General features: G+C 50.8%; 1 protein-coding gene across 1 annotated transcript in view; it reads left to right on the top strand.

The window, feature by feature from the left end:
* Positions 1-20977, top strand: part of TMEM171 (transmembrane protein 171) — a 130106-nt gene extending 109129 nt beyond the window's left edge. Inside the window, exon 5 of the mRNA XM_086960796.1 lies at positions 20079-20977. Coding sequence (XP_086816922.1) covers positions 20079-20298 — 220 coding nt within the window. The 3' untranslated portion in view covers positions 20299-20977. The remainder of the gene's footprint in view (positions 1-20078) is intronic.
* Positions 20978-21217: the final 240 nt, after the last annotated feature.

Below are 21217 nucleotides of genomic sequence, written 5' to 3'. Positions count from 1 at the left end.
ATGTGGTGGTGGTGGATGTGTTGGTGGGTGTGGTGGTGGTGGATGTGGTGGTGGATGTGGTGGTGGGTGTGGTGGTGGATGTGGTGGTGGGTGTGGTGGTGGTGGTGGATGTGGTGGTGGTGGTGGGTGTGGTGGCGGTGGAGGATGTGGTGGCGGTGGAGGATGTGGTGGCGGTGGAGGATGTGGTGGTGGTGGGTGTGGTGGTGTTGGTGGGTGTGGTGGTGGTGGTAGTTGTGGATGAGGAGGTGGTGGTTGTGGATGTGGTGGTGGTGGTGGTGGTGGTTGTGGATGTGGTGGTGGTGGATGTGGTGGTGTTGGTGGGTGTGGTGGCGGTGGAGGATGTGGTGGCGGTGGAGGATGTGGTGGCGGTGGAGGATGCGGTGGAGGATGTGGTGGTGGTGGCGGTGGGTGTGGTGGTGGTGGCGGTGGGTGTGGTGGTGGTGGCGGTGGGTGTGGTGGTGGTAGTTGTGAATGTGGATGTGGTGGTTGTGGATGTGGTGGTTGTGGATGTGGTGGTTGTGGATGTGGTGGTGGTGGATGTGGTGGTGGTGGATGTGGTGGTGGTGGATGTGGTGGCGGTGGATGTGGTGGCGGTGGATGTGGTGGCGGTGGATGTGGTGGCAGTGGGTGTGGTGGTGGTGGGTGTGGTGGCGGTGGAGGATGTGGTGGCGGTGGAGGATGTGGTGGTGGTGGCGGTGGGTGTGGTGGTGGATGTGGTGGGTGTGGAGGTGGTAGTTGTGGATGTGGTGGTGGTGGTGGTGGATGTGGTGGTGGTGGTGGATGTGGTGGTGGTTGTGGATGTGGTGGTGGATGTGGTGGTGGAGGGTGTGGTGGTGGAGGATGTGGATGTGGTGGTGGTGGAGGATGTGGTGGTGGAGGATGTGGATGTGGTGGTGGAGGATGTGGTGGATGTGGTGGTGGAGGATGTGGTGGATGTGGTGGTGGAGGATGTGGTGGATGTGGTGGTGGTGGAGGATGTGGTGGTGGAGGATGTGGATGTGGTGGATGTGGTGGTGGATGTGGATGTGGTGGTGGATGTGGATGTGGTGGTGGTTGTGGATGTGGTGGTGGTTGTGGATGTGGTGGTGGTTGTGGATGTGGTGGTGGTTGTGATGTGGTGGTGGTTGTGGATGTGGTGGTGGTTGTGGATGTGGTGGTGGATGTGGATGTGGTGGTGGAGGATGTGGATGTGGTGGTGGAGGATGTGGTGGATGTGGTGGATGTGGTGGATGTGGTGGTGGATGTGGTGGTGGATGTGGTGGTGGATGTGGTGGTGGATGTGGTGGTGGATGTGGTGGTGGATGTGGTGGTGGATGTGGTGGTGGTGGTTGTGGATGTGGTGGTGGTTGTGGATGTGGTGGTGGTTGTGGATGTGGTGGTGGTTGTGGATGTGGTGGTGGTTGTGGATGTGGTGGTGGTTGTGGATGTGGTGGTGGTTGTGGATGTGGTGGTGGTTGTGGATGTGGTGGTGGTTGTGGATGTGGTGGTGGTTGTGGATGTGGTGGTGGTTGTGGATGTGGTGGTGGTTGTGGATGTGGTGGTGGATGTGGTGGTGGTGGATGTGGTGGTGGAGGATGTGGTGGTGGAGGATGTGGTGGTGGAGGATGTGGTGGTGGAGGATGTGGTGGTGGAGGATGTGGTGGTGGAGGATGTGGTGGTGGAGGATGTGGTGGTGGAGGATGTGGTGGTGGAGAATGTGGTGGTGGAGGATGTGGTGGATGTGGTGGATGTGGTGGTGGATGTGGTGGGTGTGGTGGTGGTAGTGGTGGTGGTGGTGGTGGATGTGGTGGTGGATGTGGTGGGTGTGGGTGTGGATGTGGTGGGTGTGGATGTGGTGGGTGTGGATGTGGTGGTGGTGGATGTGGTGGGTGTGGATGTGGTGGTGGTGGATGTGGTGGAGGATGTGGTGGTGGTGGAGGATGTGGATGTGGTGGTGGTGGAGGATGTGGATGTGGTGGTGGTGGAGGATGTGGTGGTGGAGGATGTGGTTGTGGATGTGGTGGATATGGTGGTGGATATGGTGGTGGTGGATGTGGTGGTGGTGGATGTGGTGGTGGTGGTGGTTGTGGATGTTGTGGTGGTGGATGTGGTGGTGGTGGTTGTGGTGGTGGATGTGGTGGTGGTGGATGTGGTGGTGGAGGATGTGGTGGTGGAGGATGTGGTGGTGGAGGATGTGGTGGTGGAGGATGTGGTGGTGGAGGATGTGGTGGTGGAGGATGTGGTGGTGGAGGATGTGGTGGTGGAGGATGTGGTGGTGGAGGATGTGGTGGTGGAGGATGTGGTGGTGGTGGTGGTGGTGGTGGAGGATGTGGTGGTGGTGGAGGATGTGGTGGTGGAGGATGTGGTGGTGGAGGATGTGGTGGTGGAGGATGTGGTGGTGGAGGATGTGGTGGTGGTGGTGGTGGTGGTGGATGTGGTGGTGGTGGTGGTGGTTGTGGATGTGGTGGTGGTGGTGGTGGTTGTGGATGTGGTGGTGGTGGTGGTGGTGGTTGTGGATGTGGATGTGGTGGTGGTTGTGGATGTGGTGGTGGTTGTGGATGTGGTGGTGGTTGTGGATGTGGTGGTGGTTGTGGATGTGGTGGTGGTTGTGGATGTGGTGGTGGTTGTGGATGTGGTGGTGGAGGATGTGAATGTGGTTGTGGTGGATGTGGATGTGGTTGTGGTGGATGTGGTGGTGGAGGATGTGGTGGTGGAGGATGTGGTGGTGGAGGATGTGGTGGTGGAGGATGTGGTGGTGGAGGATGTGGTGGTGGAGGATGTGGTGGTGGAGGATGTGGTGGTGGTGGATGTGGTGGTGGTGGATGTGGTGGTGGTGGATGTGGTGGTGGTGGATGTGGTGGTGGTGGTTGTGGTGGTGGATGTGGTGGGTGTGGTGGTGGTGGATGTGGTGGATGTGGTGGTGGTTGTGGTGGTGGATGTGGTGGATGTGGTGGTGGTTGTGGTGGTGGATGTGGTGGGTGTGGTGGTGGATGTGGTGGTGGTTGTGGTGGTGGTGGTGGTTGTGGATGTGGTGGTGGTTGTGGATGTGGTGGTGGTTGTGGATGTGGTGGTGGTTGTGGATGTGGTGGTGGAGGATGTGAATGTGGTTGTGGTGGATGTGGATGTGGTTGTGGTGGATGTGGAGGATGTGGTGGTGGAGGATGTGGTGGTGGAGGATGTGGTGGTGGAGGATGTGGTGGTGGAGGATGTGGTGGTGGAGGATGTGGTGGTGGAGGATGTGGTGGAGGATGTGGTGGTGGAGGATGTGGTGGTGGAGGATGTGGTGGTGGAGGATGTGGTGGTGGAGGATGTGGTGGTGGTGGTGGATGTGGTGGTGGATGTGGTGGTGGTGGATGTGGTGGTGGTGGATGTGGTGGTGGTGGTTGTGGTGGTGGATGTGGTGGATGTGGTGGTGGATGTGGTGGATGTGGTGGTGGTTGTGGTGGTGGATGTGGTGGGTGTGGTGGTGGTGGTGGTGGTGGTGGTGGATGTGGTGGTGGATGTGGTGGGTGTGGGTGTGGATGTGGTGGGTGTGGATGTGGTGGGTGTGGATGTGGTGGTGGTGGAGGATGTGGTGGTGGTGGAGGATGTGGATGTGGTGGTGGTGGAGGATGTGGTGGTGGAGGATGTGGTGGTGGAGGATGTGGTGGTGGAGGATGTGGTGGTGGAGGATGTGGTGGTGGAGGATGTGGTGGTGGAGGATGTGGTGGTGGAGGATGTGGTGGTGGTGGTGGTGGTGGATGTGGTGGTGGTGGTGGTGGTGGATGTGGTGGTGGTGGTGGTGGTGGTGGTTGTGGATGTGGTGGTGGTGGTGGTGGTTGTGGATGTGGTGGTGGTGGTGGTGGTTGTGGATGTGGTGGTGGTGGTGGTGGTTGTGGATGTGGTGGTGGTTGTGGATGTGGTGGTGGTTGTGGATGTGGTGGTGGTTGTGGATGTGGTGGTGGTTGTGGATGTGGTGGTGGAGGATGTGAATGTGGTTGTGGTGGATGTGGATGTGGTTGTGGTGGATGTGGTGGTGGAGGATGTGGTGGTGGAGGATGTGGTGGTGGAGGATGTGGAGGATGTGGAGGATGTGGAGGATGTGGAGGATGTGGAGGATGTGGAGGATGTGGAGGATGTGGAGGATGTGGTGGATGTGGTGGATGTGGTGGTGGATGTGGTGGAGGATGTGGTGGTGGTGGAGGATGTGGTGGTGGTGGTGGTGGAGGATGTGGTAATGGTGGTGGAGGATGTGGTAGTGGTGGTGGAGGATGTGGTGGTGGTGGCAGTTGTGGATGTGTTGGTGGATGTGGTGGTGGTGGTAGTTGTGGATGTGGTGGTGGTGGTGGTGGTGGTGGTGGTGGTGGATGTGGTGGTGGTGGTGGATGTGGTGGTGGTGGTGGTGGTGGATGTGGTGGTGGTGGTGGTGGTGGATGTGGTGGTGGTGGTGGATGTGGTGGTGGTGGTGGATGTGGTGGTGGTGGTGGATGTGGTGGTGGTGGTGGATGTGGTGGTGGTGGTGGATGTGGTGGTGGTGGTGGATGTGGTGGTGGTGGTGGATGTGGTGGTGGTGGATGTGGTGGTGGTGGATGTGGTGGTGGATGTGGTGGTGGATGTGGATGTGGTGGTGGTGGATGTGGTGGTGGTGGATGTGGTGGTGGATGTGGTGGTGGATGTGGATGTGGTGGTGGTGGTGCTGGTGGTGGTAGTTGTGGATGTGGTGGTGGTGGATGTGGTGGTGGTGGTGCTGGTGGTGGTAGTTGTGGATGTGGTGGTGGTGGATGTGGTGGTGGTAGTGGTGGATGTGGTGGTGGTGCTGGTGGTGGTAGTGGTGGATGTGGTGGTGGTGGTGGATGTGGTGGTGGTAGTTTTGGATGTGGTGTTGGATGTGATGGTGGATGTGGTGGTGGTGGTGGATGTGGTGGTGGTGGATGTGGTGGTGGTGGATGTGGTGGAGGATGTGGATGTGGTGGTGGTGCTGGTGGTGGATGTGGATGTGGTGGTGGTGGTGCTGGTGGTGGTAGTTGTGGATGTGGTGGTGGTGGATGTGGTGGTGGTAGTTTTGGATGTGGTGGTGGTGGATGTGGTGGTGGTGGATGTGGTGGTGGTGGTGGATGTGGTGGTGGATGTGGTGGTGGTGGATGTGGTGGTGGTGGATGTGGTGCTGGTGGTTGTGGTGGTGGATGTGGTGGGTGTGGTGGTGGTGGATGTGGTGGATGTGGTGGTGGTTGTGGTGGTGGATGTGGTGGATGTGGTGGTGGTTGTGGTGGTGGATGTGGTGGGTGTGGTGGTAGTGGTGGTGGTGGTGGTGGATGTGGTGGTGGATGTGGTGGGTGTGGATGTGGTGGGTGTGGATGTGGTGGGTGTGGATGTGGTGGGTGTGGATGTGGTGGGTGTGGATGTGGTGGGTGTGGATGTGGTGGTGGTGGATGTGGTGGTGGTGGAGGATGTGGTGGTGGTGGAGGATGTGGATGTGGTGGTGGTGGAGGATGTGGTGGTGGAGGATGTGGTGGTGGAGGATGTGGTGGTGGAGGATGTGGTGGTGGTGGAGGATGTGGTGGTGGTGGAGGATGTGGTGGTGGTGGAGGATGTGGTGTTGGTGGTGGAGGATGTGGTGGTGGTGGTGGAGGATGTGGTGGTGGTGGAGGATGTGGTGGTGGTGGAGGATGTGGTGGTGGTGGAGGATGTGGTGGTGGTGGTGGAGGATGTGGTGGTGGTGGAGGATGTGGTGGTGGTGGAGGATGTGGTGGTGGTGGAGGATGTGGTGGTGGTGGAGGATGTGGTGGTGGTGGAGGATGTGGTGGTGGTGGAGGATGTGGTGGTGGTGGAGGATGTGGTGGTGGTGGTGGATGTGGTGGTGGTGGATGTGGTGGTGGATGTGGTGGTGGTTGTGGATGTGGTGGTGGAGGATGTGGTGGCGGAGGATGTGGATGTGGTGCTGGTGGTGGTGGTGGTGGAGGATGTGGTGCATGTGGTGGTGGAGGATGTGGTGGTGGAGGTTGTGGTGGTGGAGGATGTGGTGGTGGAGGATGTGGTGGGTGTGGTGGTGGTGGTGGAGGATGTGGTGGGTGTGGTGGTAATGGATGTGGTGGGTGTGGTGGTGGTGGTAGTGGATGTGGTGGGTCTGGTGGTGGTAGTGGATGTGGTGGGTGTGGTGGTGGGTGTGGTGGTGGTAGTGGATGTGGTGGTGGTAGTTGTGGATGTGGTGGTGGTGGTGGTGGTGGTAGTTGTGGTGGTGGTGGTGGTGGTAGTTGTGGATGTGGTGGTGGTGGTGGAAGTTGTGGATGTGGTGGTGGAAGTTGTGGATGTGGTGGTGGTGGTGGATGTGGTGGTGGTGGATGTGGTGGTGGTGGATGTGGTGGTGGTGGATGTGGTGGTGGTGGTGGATGTGGTGGATATGGTGGTGGTGGATGTGGTTGTGGATGTGGTGGTGGTTGTGGATGTTGTGGTGGTGGATGTGGTGGTGGTGGTTGTGGTGGTGGATGTGGTGGATGTGGTGGTGGTGGATGTGGTGGTGGAGGATGTGGTGGTGGAGGATGTGGTGGTGGAGGATGTGGTGGTGGAGGATGTGGTGGTGGAGGATGTGGTGGTGGAGGAGGATGTGGTGGTGGAGGAGGATGTGGTGGTGGTGGAGGATGTGGTGGTGGTGGAGGAGGATGTGGTGGTGGTGGAGGAGGATGTGGTGGTGGTGGAGGAGGATGTGGTGGTGGTGGAGGATGTGGTGGTGGTGGAGGATGTGGTGGTGGTGGAGGATGTGGTGGTGGTGGAGGATGTGGTGGTGGAGGATGTGGTGGTGGAGGATGTGGTGGTGGAGGATGTGGTGGTGGTGGAGAATGTGGTGGTGGTGGAGGATGTGGTGGTGGTGGAGGATGTGGTGGTGGTGGAGGATGTAGTGGAGGATGTGGTGGTGGTGGTGGAGGATGTGGTGGTGGTGGTGGAGGATGTGGTGGTGGTGGTGGAGGATGTGGTGGTGGTGGTGGTGGAGGATGTGGTGGTGGTGGTGGTGGAGGATGTGGTGGTGGTGGTGGTGGAGGATGTGGTGGTGGTGGAGGATGTGGTGGTGGTGGAGGATGTGGTGGAGGATGTGGTGGTGGTGGTGGTGGAGGATGTGGTGGTGGTGGTGGTGGAGGATGTGGAGGATGTGGTGGTGGTGGTGGAGGATGTGGTGGTGGAGGATGTGGTGGTGGTGGAGGATGTGGTGGTGGTGGTGGTGGCAGTTGTGGATGTGTTGGTGGATGTGGTGGTGGTGGTAGTTGTGGATGTGGTGGTGGTGGATGTGGTGGTGGTGGTGGTGGTGGATGTGGTGGTGGTGGTGGTGGATGTGGTGGTGGATGTGGTGGTGGTGGTGGTGGATGTGGTGGTGGATGTGGTGGTGGTGGTGGATGTGGTGGTGGTGGTGGTGGATGTGGTGGTGGTGGTGGATGTGGTGGTGGTGGATGTGGTGGTGGTGGATGTGGTGGTGGTGGATGTGGTGGTGGTGGATGTGGTGGTGGTGGATGTGGTGGTGGTGGATGTGGTGGTGGTGGATGTGGTGGTGGATGTGGATGTGGTGGTGGATGTGGATGTGGTGGTGGTGGTGGTGCTGGTGGTGGATGTGGATGTGGTGGTGGATGTGGTGGTGGTAGTGGTGGATGTGGTGGTGGTGGATGTGGTGGTGGTAGTGGTGGATGTGGTGGTGGTAGTGGTGGATGTGGTGGTGGTGCTGGTGGTGGTAGTGGTGGATGTGGTGGTGGTGGTGGATGTGGTGGTGGTAGTTTTGGATGTGGTGTTGGATGTGATGGTGGATGTGGTGGTGGTGGTGGATGTGGTGGTGGTGGATGTGGTGGTGGTGGATGTGGTGGATGATGTGGATGTGGTGGTGGTGCTGGTGGTGGTAGTTGTGGATGTGGTGGTGGTGGATGTGGTGGTGGTAGTTTTGGATGTGGTGGTGGATGTGGTGGTGGTGGATGTGGTGGTGGTGGATGTGGTGGTGGATGTGGTGGTGGTGGTGGATGTGGTGGTGGATGTGGTGGTGGTGGATGTGGTGGTGGTGGATGTGGTGGTGGTGGATGTGGTGGTGGTGGATGTGGTGGTGGTGGATGTGGTGGTGGTGGTGGTTGTGGTGGTGGATGTGGTGGATGTGGTGGATGTGGTGGTGGTTGTTGTGGTGGGTGTGGTGGTGGTTGTGGTGGTGGGTGTGGTGGTGGTTGTGGTGGTGGATGTGGTGGGTGTGGGTGTGGTGGGTGTGGATGTGGTGGGTGTGGATGTGGTGGGTGTGGATGTGGTGGGTGTGGATGTGGTGGATGTGGTGGTGGTGGAGGATGTGGTGGTGGTGGAGGATGTGGATGTGGTGGTGGTGGAGGATGTGGATGTGGTGGTGGTGGAGGATGTGGTGGTGGAGGATGTGGTGGTGGAGGATGTGTTGGTGGAAGATGTGGTGGTGGTGGAGGATGTGGTGGTGGAGGATGTGGTGGTGGTGGAGGATGTGGTGGTGGTGGTGGAGGATGTGGTGGTGGTGGAGGATGTGGTGGTGGTGGAGGATGTGGTGGTGGTGGAGGATGTGGTGGTGGTGGAGGATGTGGTGGTGGTGGAGGATGTGGTGGTGGTGGAGGATGTGGTGGTGGATGTGGTGGTGGTGGTGGATGTGGTGGTGGTGGTGGTGGATGTGGTGGTGGTGGTGGATGTGGTGGTGGTGGTGGTGGATGTGGTGGTGGTGGTGGTGGATGTGGTGGTGGTGGTGGTTGTGGTGGTGGATGTGGTGGGTGTGGGTGTGGGTGTGGGTGTGGATGTGGTGGGTTTGGATGTGGTGGGTGTGGATGTGGTGGTGGTGGAGGATGTGGTGGTGGTGGAGGATGTGGTGGTGGTGGAGGATGTGGTGGTGGAGGATGTGGTGGTGGTGGCAGTTGTGGATGTGTTGGTGGATGTGGTGGTGGCAGTTGTGGATGTGGTGGTGGTGGTGGCAGTTGTGGATGTGTTGGTGGATGTGGTGGTGGTGGCAGTTGTGGATGTGGTGGTGGTGGCAGTTGTGGATGTGGTGGTGGTCTGTGCCCTGTCCTGGCTGCACCCTGGTGCACGAGTGTCCCACGAGCCTCTCGTACCTGGTCTCTGTGTTCTACGTCCGTGCCCTGTCCTAGCTGCACCCTAGTGCACGAGTGTCCCACGAGCCTCTCGAACCTGGTCTCTCTGTGTTCTACAACCAGTGAATCTCCCTGCTGTTATTTCTATCCACTGACCCGCCCACGCCTCATTGCTCTTCCACGCGTGTGTTGGTGTGGATTTCCTTGCATCTTGTGCCCTGTCAGTCACGTGCTCCATTGCCCAGAATATTCTTGTGCACGGTCAGCCCGGGTTCCCCTCCGCCCTGTCTGTCACCTGCCCAGCGCTCTCTTAAAAGGAGTCTTCAGAGCCTGGTTTCGTGTGACTCTCCTATTCCCCTATACTCCAGAATCCACTGTACCCCGTTAACCCCGAGACCAGGGGCCTCTTACACCTGGTTCAACAGCGTTCGATTGAAAAGGCCCCTTTAGTTAGAAAATGGCTGGTGATCGCGACCTCATTCGTGATCAATCAACCCCGAAGCGTCCATACCCTGTAACCCTTTTCCCACCCATACCTCTTTACACGATTCATTGAGTATCATTAAATAGTAACCGCTGTATTCAGCCCTTAGAAACGGCATTAGTGCGCTATGACGCCGTGCAATACAAAAATACAATGATAATGACTGCCGGTCTGTGACACGCCCCTCCCAGTGGACCTATAGAAGGGTCTGCAGAAGAGCAGCAAGGGGAGCTCAAGTGCGAGTCCGGTTTTTCTGTGCCGCCAGGTACACTGCTTAGCTCACTTGTGCACGAATGGAGAGCCTCTCCTCCCCAGCATGGGCCAGAGCCTTCCCCTTCCAGCACACAACGGAGGAGCTGCTCTCCGGCCCGGCCACGCCGCCTTTCATCTCTTGCTGCTGGCCCTGGGTACTGCACGTCCCGTCCACATGGCTGAGTGTCCAGCAGCAACCACCAGGTCACTTGAGGGTAGCACAGGCCAGCGGCTGCTACCCCGTCACCCACCCACCCACGGGTGTTCAGACCCCCGGCACAGGCACACTCGGACATAGCTTCAACCTAAGGAGACGAGAGCCCCTCCAACCACACTTTACAAAGACACAGGGTCAAACGGGGTCGGACTGGCCTATGGGAAATCAGGCAGTGCCCAATGGGCTGGCTTGACTGGTCAGTCCGTAAGACGTTTTTTAGCTGTTTCTGTGCCTTTTAAGAGCTTGGTGGGCCGCTTTTACTGATCAGTTCCCTTACATTAAAAACAACAAGCGCTCGCCATCTCTGGAAAGCAAGAGAGGAGCGCTCCACACCACCATGTATCTCCAAGGTCAAGCAGAAATGCCTCGGAAAAAGGCCCCGTCATTTTCGGATTCGGGGGCGTGTTTTTCTTTCTCTCCTCTACCCATTGGCTGAAATGTAAAATTCCAGCCAATGGGAAGAGGAGAGAAAGAAACTAAAAAACACACACCCGAATCCCAAAAAGACGGGGCTTAAATGGACAGACGCCCCTCTCCTCCAATGGCTGGCCTCCGTTTAGGAAGCCAGCCAATGGAGAAGAGGGGCAGGTTCAAGCCCCACACTAAGAATAATATCTCGCCGGCGAGACTGCGCAAGCGCAGCCTACGCAGGCCGAGATCTAAAAATGGATTAGACTAGTGGTTGGGTATTGTGAAGTGAGATAATGTTTAAAGGACTGTATGGTCACCGCCTTACTCACCAGTACTTGCGGTGCATGAGAATCCAATTCTAGAATAAACATAACCATGTTCAGTGTGATTAGGCACTGTAGCAATGCATACGGGCAACGGAAATAGATAAGAGAATAATTAGGTAAGAGACCCTACTCACCAATTTGAAAGCGTGGTGCGATGTAATTAAATTACTCGAGGCCGACAGGATTCTATTAATGAAGAAGTGGGATAGTCAGTCCTTTTCATTCCTAATCCGCCAAAACCTTTCAGAATAATGCCCCGTAGCGTTCTTATCTGGCGATGGTATTCGCAGGGCAGCTCACCTTATTGTTGTCGGAGGACGGAGTCCATCCTATCTATACTTCGGGACGCGACCCGATGGCCGGTATGTATACCGATACGCATGCGTATACAGGCACAGCCGGACAGCGCATGCGCATTGTGTGTGCAGAATGGAGCGATCGATAAGGCTGTCCAGTGGCAGTCGCTACAGAGTGGTGCCCCATTCATGTACAGAATCTGTCTCTAAGTAAGGAATCAGACTCGGGTCATTACTGAGAACAGTCTGAATCATGACACAGTTATGTTTATATGAAGGCTAGGTGTATTCATTTGTAGGATTTACGGGAAAGATTAAGCTTTCTCAGCCTTAGTTAGAGCGCCGCAATGCCTAGCCAGTAAACACTACGCATTAATGGCCATTAGACACTCGTATGACACAAAAGTGGAAAAGCAGCGTTTGTTCATTTCTGATAATAAAACAAACGATCTATGTCGTGAGACTGTTATGTTTTGTGAAGGTTTAGTGAATTTACGGGGAAGATAATTATGATAATTATTTTGAACACATTAGTCACTGAAGCGCCGCAAATGACTATCCAGTGACCACTTCCGCATTGATAGCCATTTGACACTCGTTCCGCATACGGCTCAATGGTACAGTAATTGGCAACATTTGAACAAGGATAATATAATGTGGTTCAGCACGAAAACCGTGAACAGTACAGTAGACTGTGTCATTTCACAAGGTAGCATAGTTAATGTGGCTTATACCGAAAGTGTCAGCAAGTATGGCAGAATTAAAAAGGGTAACCATTCTAGATAACCCAACATGCAGCCGAAGCAGCATTGTTCAGGGCTTACACATGAAAGTTAATTACAATAAGACAGTGCTTGTATGAACATGTTTTCAGGCAAAGATTATACGCAACGATTCCTCTAGACAACATACAAAAATCAACCAGGGTGACCTAATGGTTGTGTGAGTCATGTTCTTAAGTGAGGATAGGGTATCAATTTAGACCCAGTGTCTGCTACCTGAACGATTGGACTAGGGAGGATGCCTAAAAGTAGTCTTGGGTGTAATTGGGGCCAGGCAGAAGTTTCTCCCAGGATGCTCTGTGTGTTGGTGGCCCTGCCCATTTTCTTGGCACTGCTGGTAACCTAATTTAAATGCTCACAAAACACTGCCTCAGAGGCACAAGAAGCTTACCCGAGACTCAGAGTATTGTTCCTAACCACTAACAAACCTGGTGCCATTAAGAGTTCAAGTCTGCGAGTTACAGACACAGTAACTGGAAAGCACTTTTCACTGTGAGTGTTGATCCATCATTTACATTTTTAGGTTACTGTTGCCAGCCTGTAGCACCGTATTAGGAACCTGGCATAATCCATTCATGTAGTCATACATGCACGGTGTATTAAAGCACTTTCTCATGAAGCTAATGCAGTGGCCTGGACAGATGTTGAGTTCTGTAGTGTGATGCTGAGTTCTGAGTCCATACCCCATAATACCTTCCTGGAAAGGGCTGGACTCCTTTCCTAGCTACTTGAAGAGTCAAATGCTGAAAGGGTGTTTTTTTTAGCTCAGCTCCGAGAATCCGAGTAGGTGGGATAAAGGGACACCAGTGGTAAAAGTCCTCACCCACCTCTGTTGTGGCCTATGACCTCTGTGTGCTCCAGGGCTCCCAAACGTTTGTGGCATGAAGTAACAACACCACCATTACTTTTTGGTAGTTGTCTGCCAAAATCTATAAAATGGGTTTCTAGGTATCATTGAAACAATATTAACTACACAAGCCCATCTCCTATTATGGCCATTTAACTCTTAAATTTAAAGGTAAGATGTTTCAAAGTATGGCCCAAGATCATCTGAAACAACTCTACCGAAGGCCTGGCAGACCGTGTGTGTTCGGCCACAAGATAGGGAGGACACAGAAGAGTGGATGCATACCCAACAGAGGCAGAAAGGTTACCCTGATAGCCAGAGGTACAACTCAGTGGAGTAAATGGTTTCATGTTGGACACAGGAAGGTACAAACATACTTAACATACCTACAGATTTATCCATTCATCCATCTTACCAAATTCATTGATGAATGTAAAGTCTCATCTTAAAGTCAACTTTATGCCGTACTGCTAGAGTGGAAATGGAAACACTGATGACACAAAAGCTCTAACAAAGCCTCTTAACAGGGGTTGAAGGCAAATCGATGCTATTCGTTCAAATCAAGTTATGAATAACCTCCTTTGGGTCAAATGTTTATAAACTTAAATGGTTTTAAATTCTACATGTTCATAGTAAATTGTTTTTTTATATAAAAGCACGAGCCCCTCTACCCACCCTCGCACTACCTCCTGACCTGCCTCTTCTCCATCTTTCAAACTTGCAACCAACCCTTGCCGACTATAAAAATAGGGCGAATGCTCCCTTGCACATTTAACACTTGAACCTACCGTTTTTGCATCCAAATCACTTTACTCCCTTAAACCACCTCTTCTAGACTGACTTTTTCTCGATTTTCCCACTTTTTTGCATTTTCAAATTGTTTCAATGAAATATTTTTTGTATTTATTTCGAAGTTGAATCATTTACTTCTGTTTCATTGTCTTTTGAACCAAAGATTGACCTACTCACAGGTATCATTAAAGAACACATTGCATGTAAATGCTCAATGAGTAGGCGAAAGGGAGGCCATGGGCTCGAATACAGTTAAATATTAACAGTCCACTTCAAGCCTGCTAAACGGCACATACTAAAACCTTTTCTTAAAGCGATAAACGATAAAACTCAATCAATAGGTCGGTCTCTATCGGATGACCAGGATTCTACTGGTATTCATTAGAAGAAATTATATTATTTTTCTAAAGAATACCCTTCTAAGCTCGTCATCCCGGACAATGCATGCAAAATAGAACCCTGTTCTTCAAAGATTCTAAATAGGGGGACAATTCTGAAAAGCGCCTAAACTGACATATTTGGAAATTAGCGTGGAATGGTTATTCTATTATATACTTGCCAGAGGTGCAGTTTAACTAATCAGATTAACCTCCCTAAATCCTAATTGTTTCTACCCCACTCTTGCTCCGATCCCAGAATGCTACAGAGAGTCTCAGAAATCAGTGATTCCAAGTCCACGTTTTTCGACTGTGCCTAGGAGCCCCAGAGACTTTTAATTATACAAAGAGACAAGAGCGACCTATATGCCCTTGCGAACTGGATATTGCTAATAAGCAGAAAAAGCGTTCACAAGGAAATCATTTCATTAGTGAATCCAAATATAAGCAAGTAATAGTATATCTTGCGCGATTTAAGCAGAAACAAAGAAAATGTATAATAACACCTGTTAACCAGCAGATGCCACAGGCAATCAGCGAGGGGTGACTGCAAACTCTGGTGGTGCCCAAACACAAAACCCTAGCTATCGGCTTTGTGGAGGCGCACCTGTGGGAGAGACAAAGGGCACCAACAAATGAGCGAGGCCCCCGTCTCTACCTCTCCAAACCTTTCATGTATTCTAATGGGTGTGCTCAAGAGGGAACAATTGGCTAAAAGAACATTTCTGTCAGATGCCCCTCTTTCCATTCTCCCACACTTTAATATCTGGTGCTGCACAGAATTTTCTGGACTGTCAGAAATTCACCTTGCTTGCTTGGAGGAGAGGGGGCGGGGGAGGTTAGCCAGCTTCTATTCTGTGATATACTTACCAGAGGAACTCCACAATGGATCCCACTGGTCTCATAGCCACAATCGCATGTTACACAGTTCCAGAATACCGGTGACAGTCACTGAATACCCCTTGTGTGCATAGCAAACACTTTGTGCAATCCAAAAATCAGCTAAAGTGCCATGATCAGGTGATTTGATGACACTCCCAATAACATGCAGAAGAATCTCCCTGTCACAACTTTAGAATGAATTACATTGTATTTATTTACTGAGTAATGTGTCAAACCAGACCCATCTTACACACGTTTGAAAGAGAACTTCATATGTATTTAGAGACGGGCCCGTCTTATCTTCCCCAAATAAAAAGTGATGTCCTCAAAGTTCTAATACTCAATAGTAAGGTTTATATCACGAGTAGGTGTGCTCTTTGGGCCAAGACCCAGTGCAGGGAAGTAGCTGGAATAGAGCATAGTTGCATTCTTGATGTGAACCAAGCAGTTGGGTATAAAACTAAGCTCCACTGCAGTGTTTAGGATTTGTAGATAAAGGTCCATAATCTGCAGCATGGACATGAGATCATTGCAGCGCTTTCAAGGCTAATAGAGACAACCTGGCGCCTGGCTAGTTTTTGGCCTTTTATGGTTAACCTTGACACCTGTAACCATTAATGTGGTACATCTTTTCTGTACATAACACCATACTGTCGTGTTTCTCTGTGTAGATCTAAATTAAGATGCTCGACCACTGCAGTGCGGATATGGTCCTAATCTTAATCAAATGCCAGCAACATCGGCATGCTTGAGGCCTTGTATGGCTTTCTCAGAGTTCGAACAGTCTTGTTTCAACAGCATGCCACTGCTTGAACACCCTAGGATCTGTACTGTGCACAACATTTCTAGACCTTCCCGTGGCATGCAATCTGGCCTTCAAAACCTGCGGAGACCATGACAGCCAGTGCATGGTCCCAACGGAGTTTCTGATGCAGCTCCCTATGCAGAACTATTCCTCGTCCACTGGATATCTGTGTTTTTAAAAAAAGGGAGACTGTGCACTATAAATCAGTCCAAAGCGCTACAGTTTTCAAAAATAGTCCTTTTATTGTGTTTCAGAAATTCTTAAAAGGCCTCAGCCAACGCGTTTCGTTCCAGATTAGAACTTCTTCAGGGCTCAATCGGTGGTAGATAAACAAGAGATTATGTAGGCGTAGAAGGATCTTGAATAAAGTGTGGGTCCACCCTCTGTATTACACAACGCGACGTTTGCTTCGTGGAGCAATCTTTGAGAGAATGTGTTTGATATGCGGAATCACAATCAATACAATGGCAACCCTCCTCAAGTGGATATGCGACAAAAAAGCAAGAACCCTTTCCACGAACACAAATATAAATTTTTAGGTGAAATGTGGAGTGGAAAAATGGAGGAGGATCTGGGTCACCAAGGCTTGAGGATCATACAGTTAGCTTAAACGATAGTAGGGGCGTATATAACCCCAAAGAAATATAGACAACAACACCTCCTTCCCTTATATGATGAGAGAGGCGTCCAGGAGTTGTATGGGTGGATATCACAGTGTTATTACATAAAAAACCATCAGGATCTGCACCCACTCTGCATACAGTGTATCCACCGAAAGCAAGTCCCTGTTATCACCTCCAACTATACTCTTTAGAGTCTTGAAATGGCCCCTTTAAATCTCCATGTGTTGAGCTGGCCCTCTGTGCTTGCCCAGCAAATGTGCTGTTTGTACAAAACTCTGCAGTTAAGGGGGAAGAAAACTGGCATTCCACAAAAAAATTACAAATCTAATAAATGTTCTTTAAGTGGGGGTTTATTCTGTTTACCAATGGCCACTTGATCACCTGAATCCACATTCTCCACTCTGCAAAAGCTGTCATTGAGTCTAACCATCGTCAAAACCCAGGGTATACAGACACCGTCTAAGATACAGGGGTCAAATGTGCATGTACAGGTTGTGGGTGTTGTGTAGGCACCATGCTGTAACCCTGCTGCTTGGATAACCGCCACTTGCGATCTACCAGTATATTATTGTTCTTGGATACCTCAGTTGCCATCAACAATGCCATCCCTGTGACAACCCTGAGTCACCTGTAATTCTATCCCCGTGACCAGGAGCTTTTCATAGCAATTTTTTTTGATTAAGCTTCCGATATCTTAGATATCTTATAGAAGGCTAATGAGGCAATAATGTAGGGACCATGCTTTGGGCGGATAGATTAACAGAAATTACTCTAAGGTTCGTGCCGTAATTCCTGACAGCTGGAAAATTGCACAGGAAGTTGTTTTGATCTCTTTTAACTGTCTGAATGGCCCGCAGCAGTGGGCATATGAGGGCCCAATGAAAATTACCAGGCCAACTGCTAAGTCAAAAGTGCCCCGCGAGTAGACAAAAGCATGCACTGCAGGGATGTCTAGTTGGCTCCCATAGTTGCAGGTTCGAACCCTGGCCGGGTCCACTCGGCCTTTTAATCCTCCAGCTATGGGAATGGCTGAAGGTGTGCATTGAATAGGATTGCCCCGAGTCACCCACTGCTGCCTGTCTGGCATTACAATGAGGCCCATTTAATATGCAAGGTAAACATTGAAAAGCAAATTTTTTCATAATTTTTATTGTTGAGCTTAATTTTTTTCTTCGAAAGAAGAATCTAAACTACATTCGCGGAAAAGTGAATATTAATCTCTACTGTGAGGAAGTAAACATCCGGGTTTGAATTCGAGCAGTGTAAACATCTCGTTTCTGTACATAATTTCGAGTGTGAATTGCATTTATTCATCTTAATATGAGCTTGGAATGCACTCGTGGATAAGAGCCCCGGTCTGTACTCACCCAGGCGCTGCCTGTACACATGCCAAATAATTGACTACATTAACTACATAGCAGTCATTCATCCAAGATACAAACCTCACTCAACTTCTGACCACTTCTCACCCAGTCCTTCTCACGACGCTGTTCTGAAACCACGAGAGAGGTGATGCTTGTAATCTGGCTTGCTGCACCAGGGACAATAGGAAAATGACTTTTGGCAAGCCAGTGTGTAGTAGTTACAACACTTCGAGTCTTCGAAGGAGCATGGACTGTTCCTTTCATGGGGCATCTGTTATGCCCCTCGAAGTGTCCCTGCACTTCCTTATTCCTTTGGTGGGATGTAGGTTATGGGCCAATCCATCTCCTCCTGGATGAGCATGACCTGCTTCGTATGCCCTATGCACTTATTGGCGTGTCAGTGAGCGTCAGTTAATGTACTGTCCGCTTACCTTACCCAGTGGCGCTGGAACGATTTTGCAAATGGGGGGCGGGTGCAGTCCGTTAACATCACTTCACTAAAGCATAGACGATATTTGACAGTGTTTCTTTAAAAACCCAACATTTGTTGCCAGACGAAACCATTTTGAAGGACCCCTTTATTGTACATTATCAAGTTTTATGGGGGTCCTGCACCCTAGTTCCAGCGCATCTAAATCTTTAAGAATTGGTATTTCTGAAAGGGGGATTTTTTTATTCATCGCACATTTTACAAATCCCACCAGGGTTTCCGGACGTCCCACATTCGGCACTGGCTTTGGTCCATCCATATTGTGATGCCAACTGCAGATGGTCCCTCATGCTGGAGTTCCTGAAGGCAAAGTCTCACACGCACATACAGCATGTTTCCTGCACCAGGAACTTCCAGGTTACCCAGCAAGAGGGCTCTTGTCCAGAACATCTTCAGGAAGTGGACCTCTAGCCGTTCTCCTGTTTTTCACATCTTCCATCCCTGAGTTTGTTTGACTTCTACACTTTGTTTTGCATCTGCTAGTTCCTCTCTGGCCACTCCTACATTGTCTCGCACCCTTCCTAGCAGTGGTGTAGCAAGGGAGTCATGGGCACTGCTGCAAACAATTAAAATGGCCTCCGCCTCACAGCTGGGTGTACACTAAGAGACTGAACTAATTTTAATGCAGCTTGTCTCTCGTACTCCAGTGTCGTTATACCTGTTTAAAGGCGTGAAAGTCTTGATGTCGAATAGGGGTTCCAAAGGCGGTGGATATATTCTGGGGTTCACGTCTGACTACAGCGCCAACGAAACGCACAAGATGATGGACAGAATGTTGCACAATGGCAAAACATTCACCCGTACCACAGATCTGGATTTAATCCATCATTATTTTGCTCACCAAGCCCCCCAGTTCAGACATGGCCATATGCAAATCAGTCTTGACCCTGTGCCTCATGGGAACAGTCCAGCCCGAACTGCCAAGCCATGTCTTCCCTGGACCGGAATCAAGCATTCTAGGACCGGTTACTGGCGATCAGCCGTCTTCAGCCAGGATAGCTTGACTCCAGTGGCGTAGTGAGCACGGGACCCACGTCTGGGCATACCCTCCCCACATAGGGTGAACAGCAAAACACACAAGATGATGGACGGAATGTTGCACAATGGCAAAACGTTCACCCCCAGTCACACATTTGGGTTTAATCCATCATTATTTTTGCTCACCAAGCCACCCCAGTTTAGACATGGCCATATGCAAATCAGTCTTGACCCTGTGCCTCATGGGAACAGCCCAGACTGAACAGCCAAGACATGTCTTCCCTGGACCGAAATCAACCATCCTAGAGTGGGACGGGTATGCTCAGACGTGAGTCCTGTGCTCTCCATGCCACTGGAATCAAGCTATCCTGGCTGATGACGGCTGTTAGCCAGAAACCGGTCCTAAGTTGCTTGATTCCGGTCCAGGGAAGACATGGCTTGGCAGTTCGGGCTGGACTGTTCCCATGAGGCACAGAGTTAAGACTGATTTGCATATGACCATGTCTGAACTGGGGTGGTGTGGTGAGCAAAATAACAATGGATTAAACCCAGATCTGTGACTGGGGGCAATGTTTTGCCATTGTGCAACATTCCGTCCATCAATTGTTTGTTTTGCATTTACAGCGCCAATGAGACATAACTCAGTCGCTAAATCCACTGAGCTATCATGATGTTGAAGAGAAGTTGAGAAAAATAAATATTATAAATTGAAAATGTGTTGATAGATTTGTGTTTAAACATGACGGATTTGTGTTTAAAGATTTAGTGTCATATTTGGCTAGAAGCACATGTTTTTGCACAAGTTATATTCTAACAAACCTTGTTCGGTAAAATTTGGTACATTATTTTTCCAAATATTTCAACTTGTTTAAATCTTGTTTGATAAGTGTTCATGTGTTCTGATAGGTTTCAGCGATCAGAAGTTGTTAACAGTACACACAGGCGAGTATTAGTGTTTAAAGGATATTCATTGCATAGCATGACCTGCAAATGTGTACACGGATGGCCTCCAAAAGACGAGATTTTCTACTGGTTAGAAACTGGGTTTCTGGTTGGCAGAGATAATTCTGTAGCTCAGTTGTGGGTATTAGAAGTGAATCTAAATCCCCCGGTAACATGTCTTTTTTTTCCTTTACAGATTGAGCGTTAATAGCCCGGACAGAACAGAGGCTACGAGTCCTGAATCTGTATATACAATTTCAATGACCAACCCCTCCGAGATTGTTCCTAGTCCCTACTACGCGTCTGATCCTCCCCCGAAATATGAAGAAAAAGTGGAATCTGCCAACCTACCAACGCCACCTTCACCAATTCCTCCCTCTTCTGCACCTCCATCCCCTCTCAGGACTGAGATCTAACCAAAGGGTTTCTTCTTTAAATTCCGGCTCTATTTCTACCACCGAGAAAGACTGCTTTTTACATTTTTTACTTTTTACTTTTTAAAATATAGAACCAGAGCCAAGGCAATTGCATCTATATTTCACTGCTGGTGTGTAAAGTATGAATGCATTGTACCTGCTAAGGTTTAGAAAACAAATGGTTAAAGTATAAATAGCACACGCTAATGCTAAATATTTTACTCGATCTTTTGAAGCTAGTTAGGGGTTGATTTAGCTTTTGCTGTAAGATTAACAAGACCAAAGTAGAATCAGCTGTCTCCTTGCCTCCCTCCCACATTGTTACTTACACCGGACAATGAGGTGTGCCAAACAATAATTGTGTCCACGTAAAATGGCAATTGCAACGGGTTCGAAATGAAATACAATACATATCTCTGAACATTACCCAAGTGTCTCTGCGACGAGTGAGCAAGAGTAACTCAAGTCCACTGTTCATGGTAAAGCTGGTGATTTTATGTGTATTATTGCGAATCCATTCATTTAATATATTTGTATTGAAGTGTATTTTAAAGTTGCCCTTTGGTTCTGTTTGTTTTCAGTTCGTATATATGACACTGGACAGAGTTACAGATGTAAATGGACAAGCCTCTGCTGAATAACTTGTCATAATAGAAATTAAATGGACTGTTTTTAATGCTCTCGTTGTTCTAGTATGATTTATTTATTTATAGAATGGCACAGTTCTCTCTCAGAAGGTCTGTTTGATTAGACCTGTCTGGAGCAGTTTCAATGGGTAGGAACTATGCATGGTGGGAATGTACCAACTTGTCTGGAATAGGGGATGCAGAAATTAGATGTTAGAGCAGACCTTTGGCCTGGAAGGTGGCAAGGGGACGCACCTGGCTACCCCATAATGGTTCCAAGGTGAATAAAGTTC

The sequence above is a fragment of the Lissotriton vulgaris genome, chromosome 3_1 (genome assembly GCF_964263255.1).
Source record: "Lissotriton vulgaris chromosome 3_1, aLisVul1.2, whole genome shotgun sequence".
Taxonomy (NCBI): Eukaryota; Metazoa; Chordata; class Amphibia; order Caudata; family Salamandridae; genus Lissotriton; species Lissotriton vulgaris.
The sequence above is the reverse complement of the archived record's forward strand: the minus strand, read 5'-3'. Positions and strand labels throughout refer to the sequence as shown.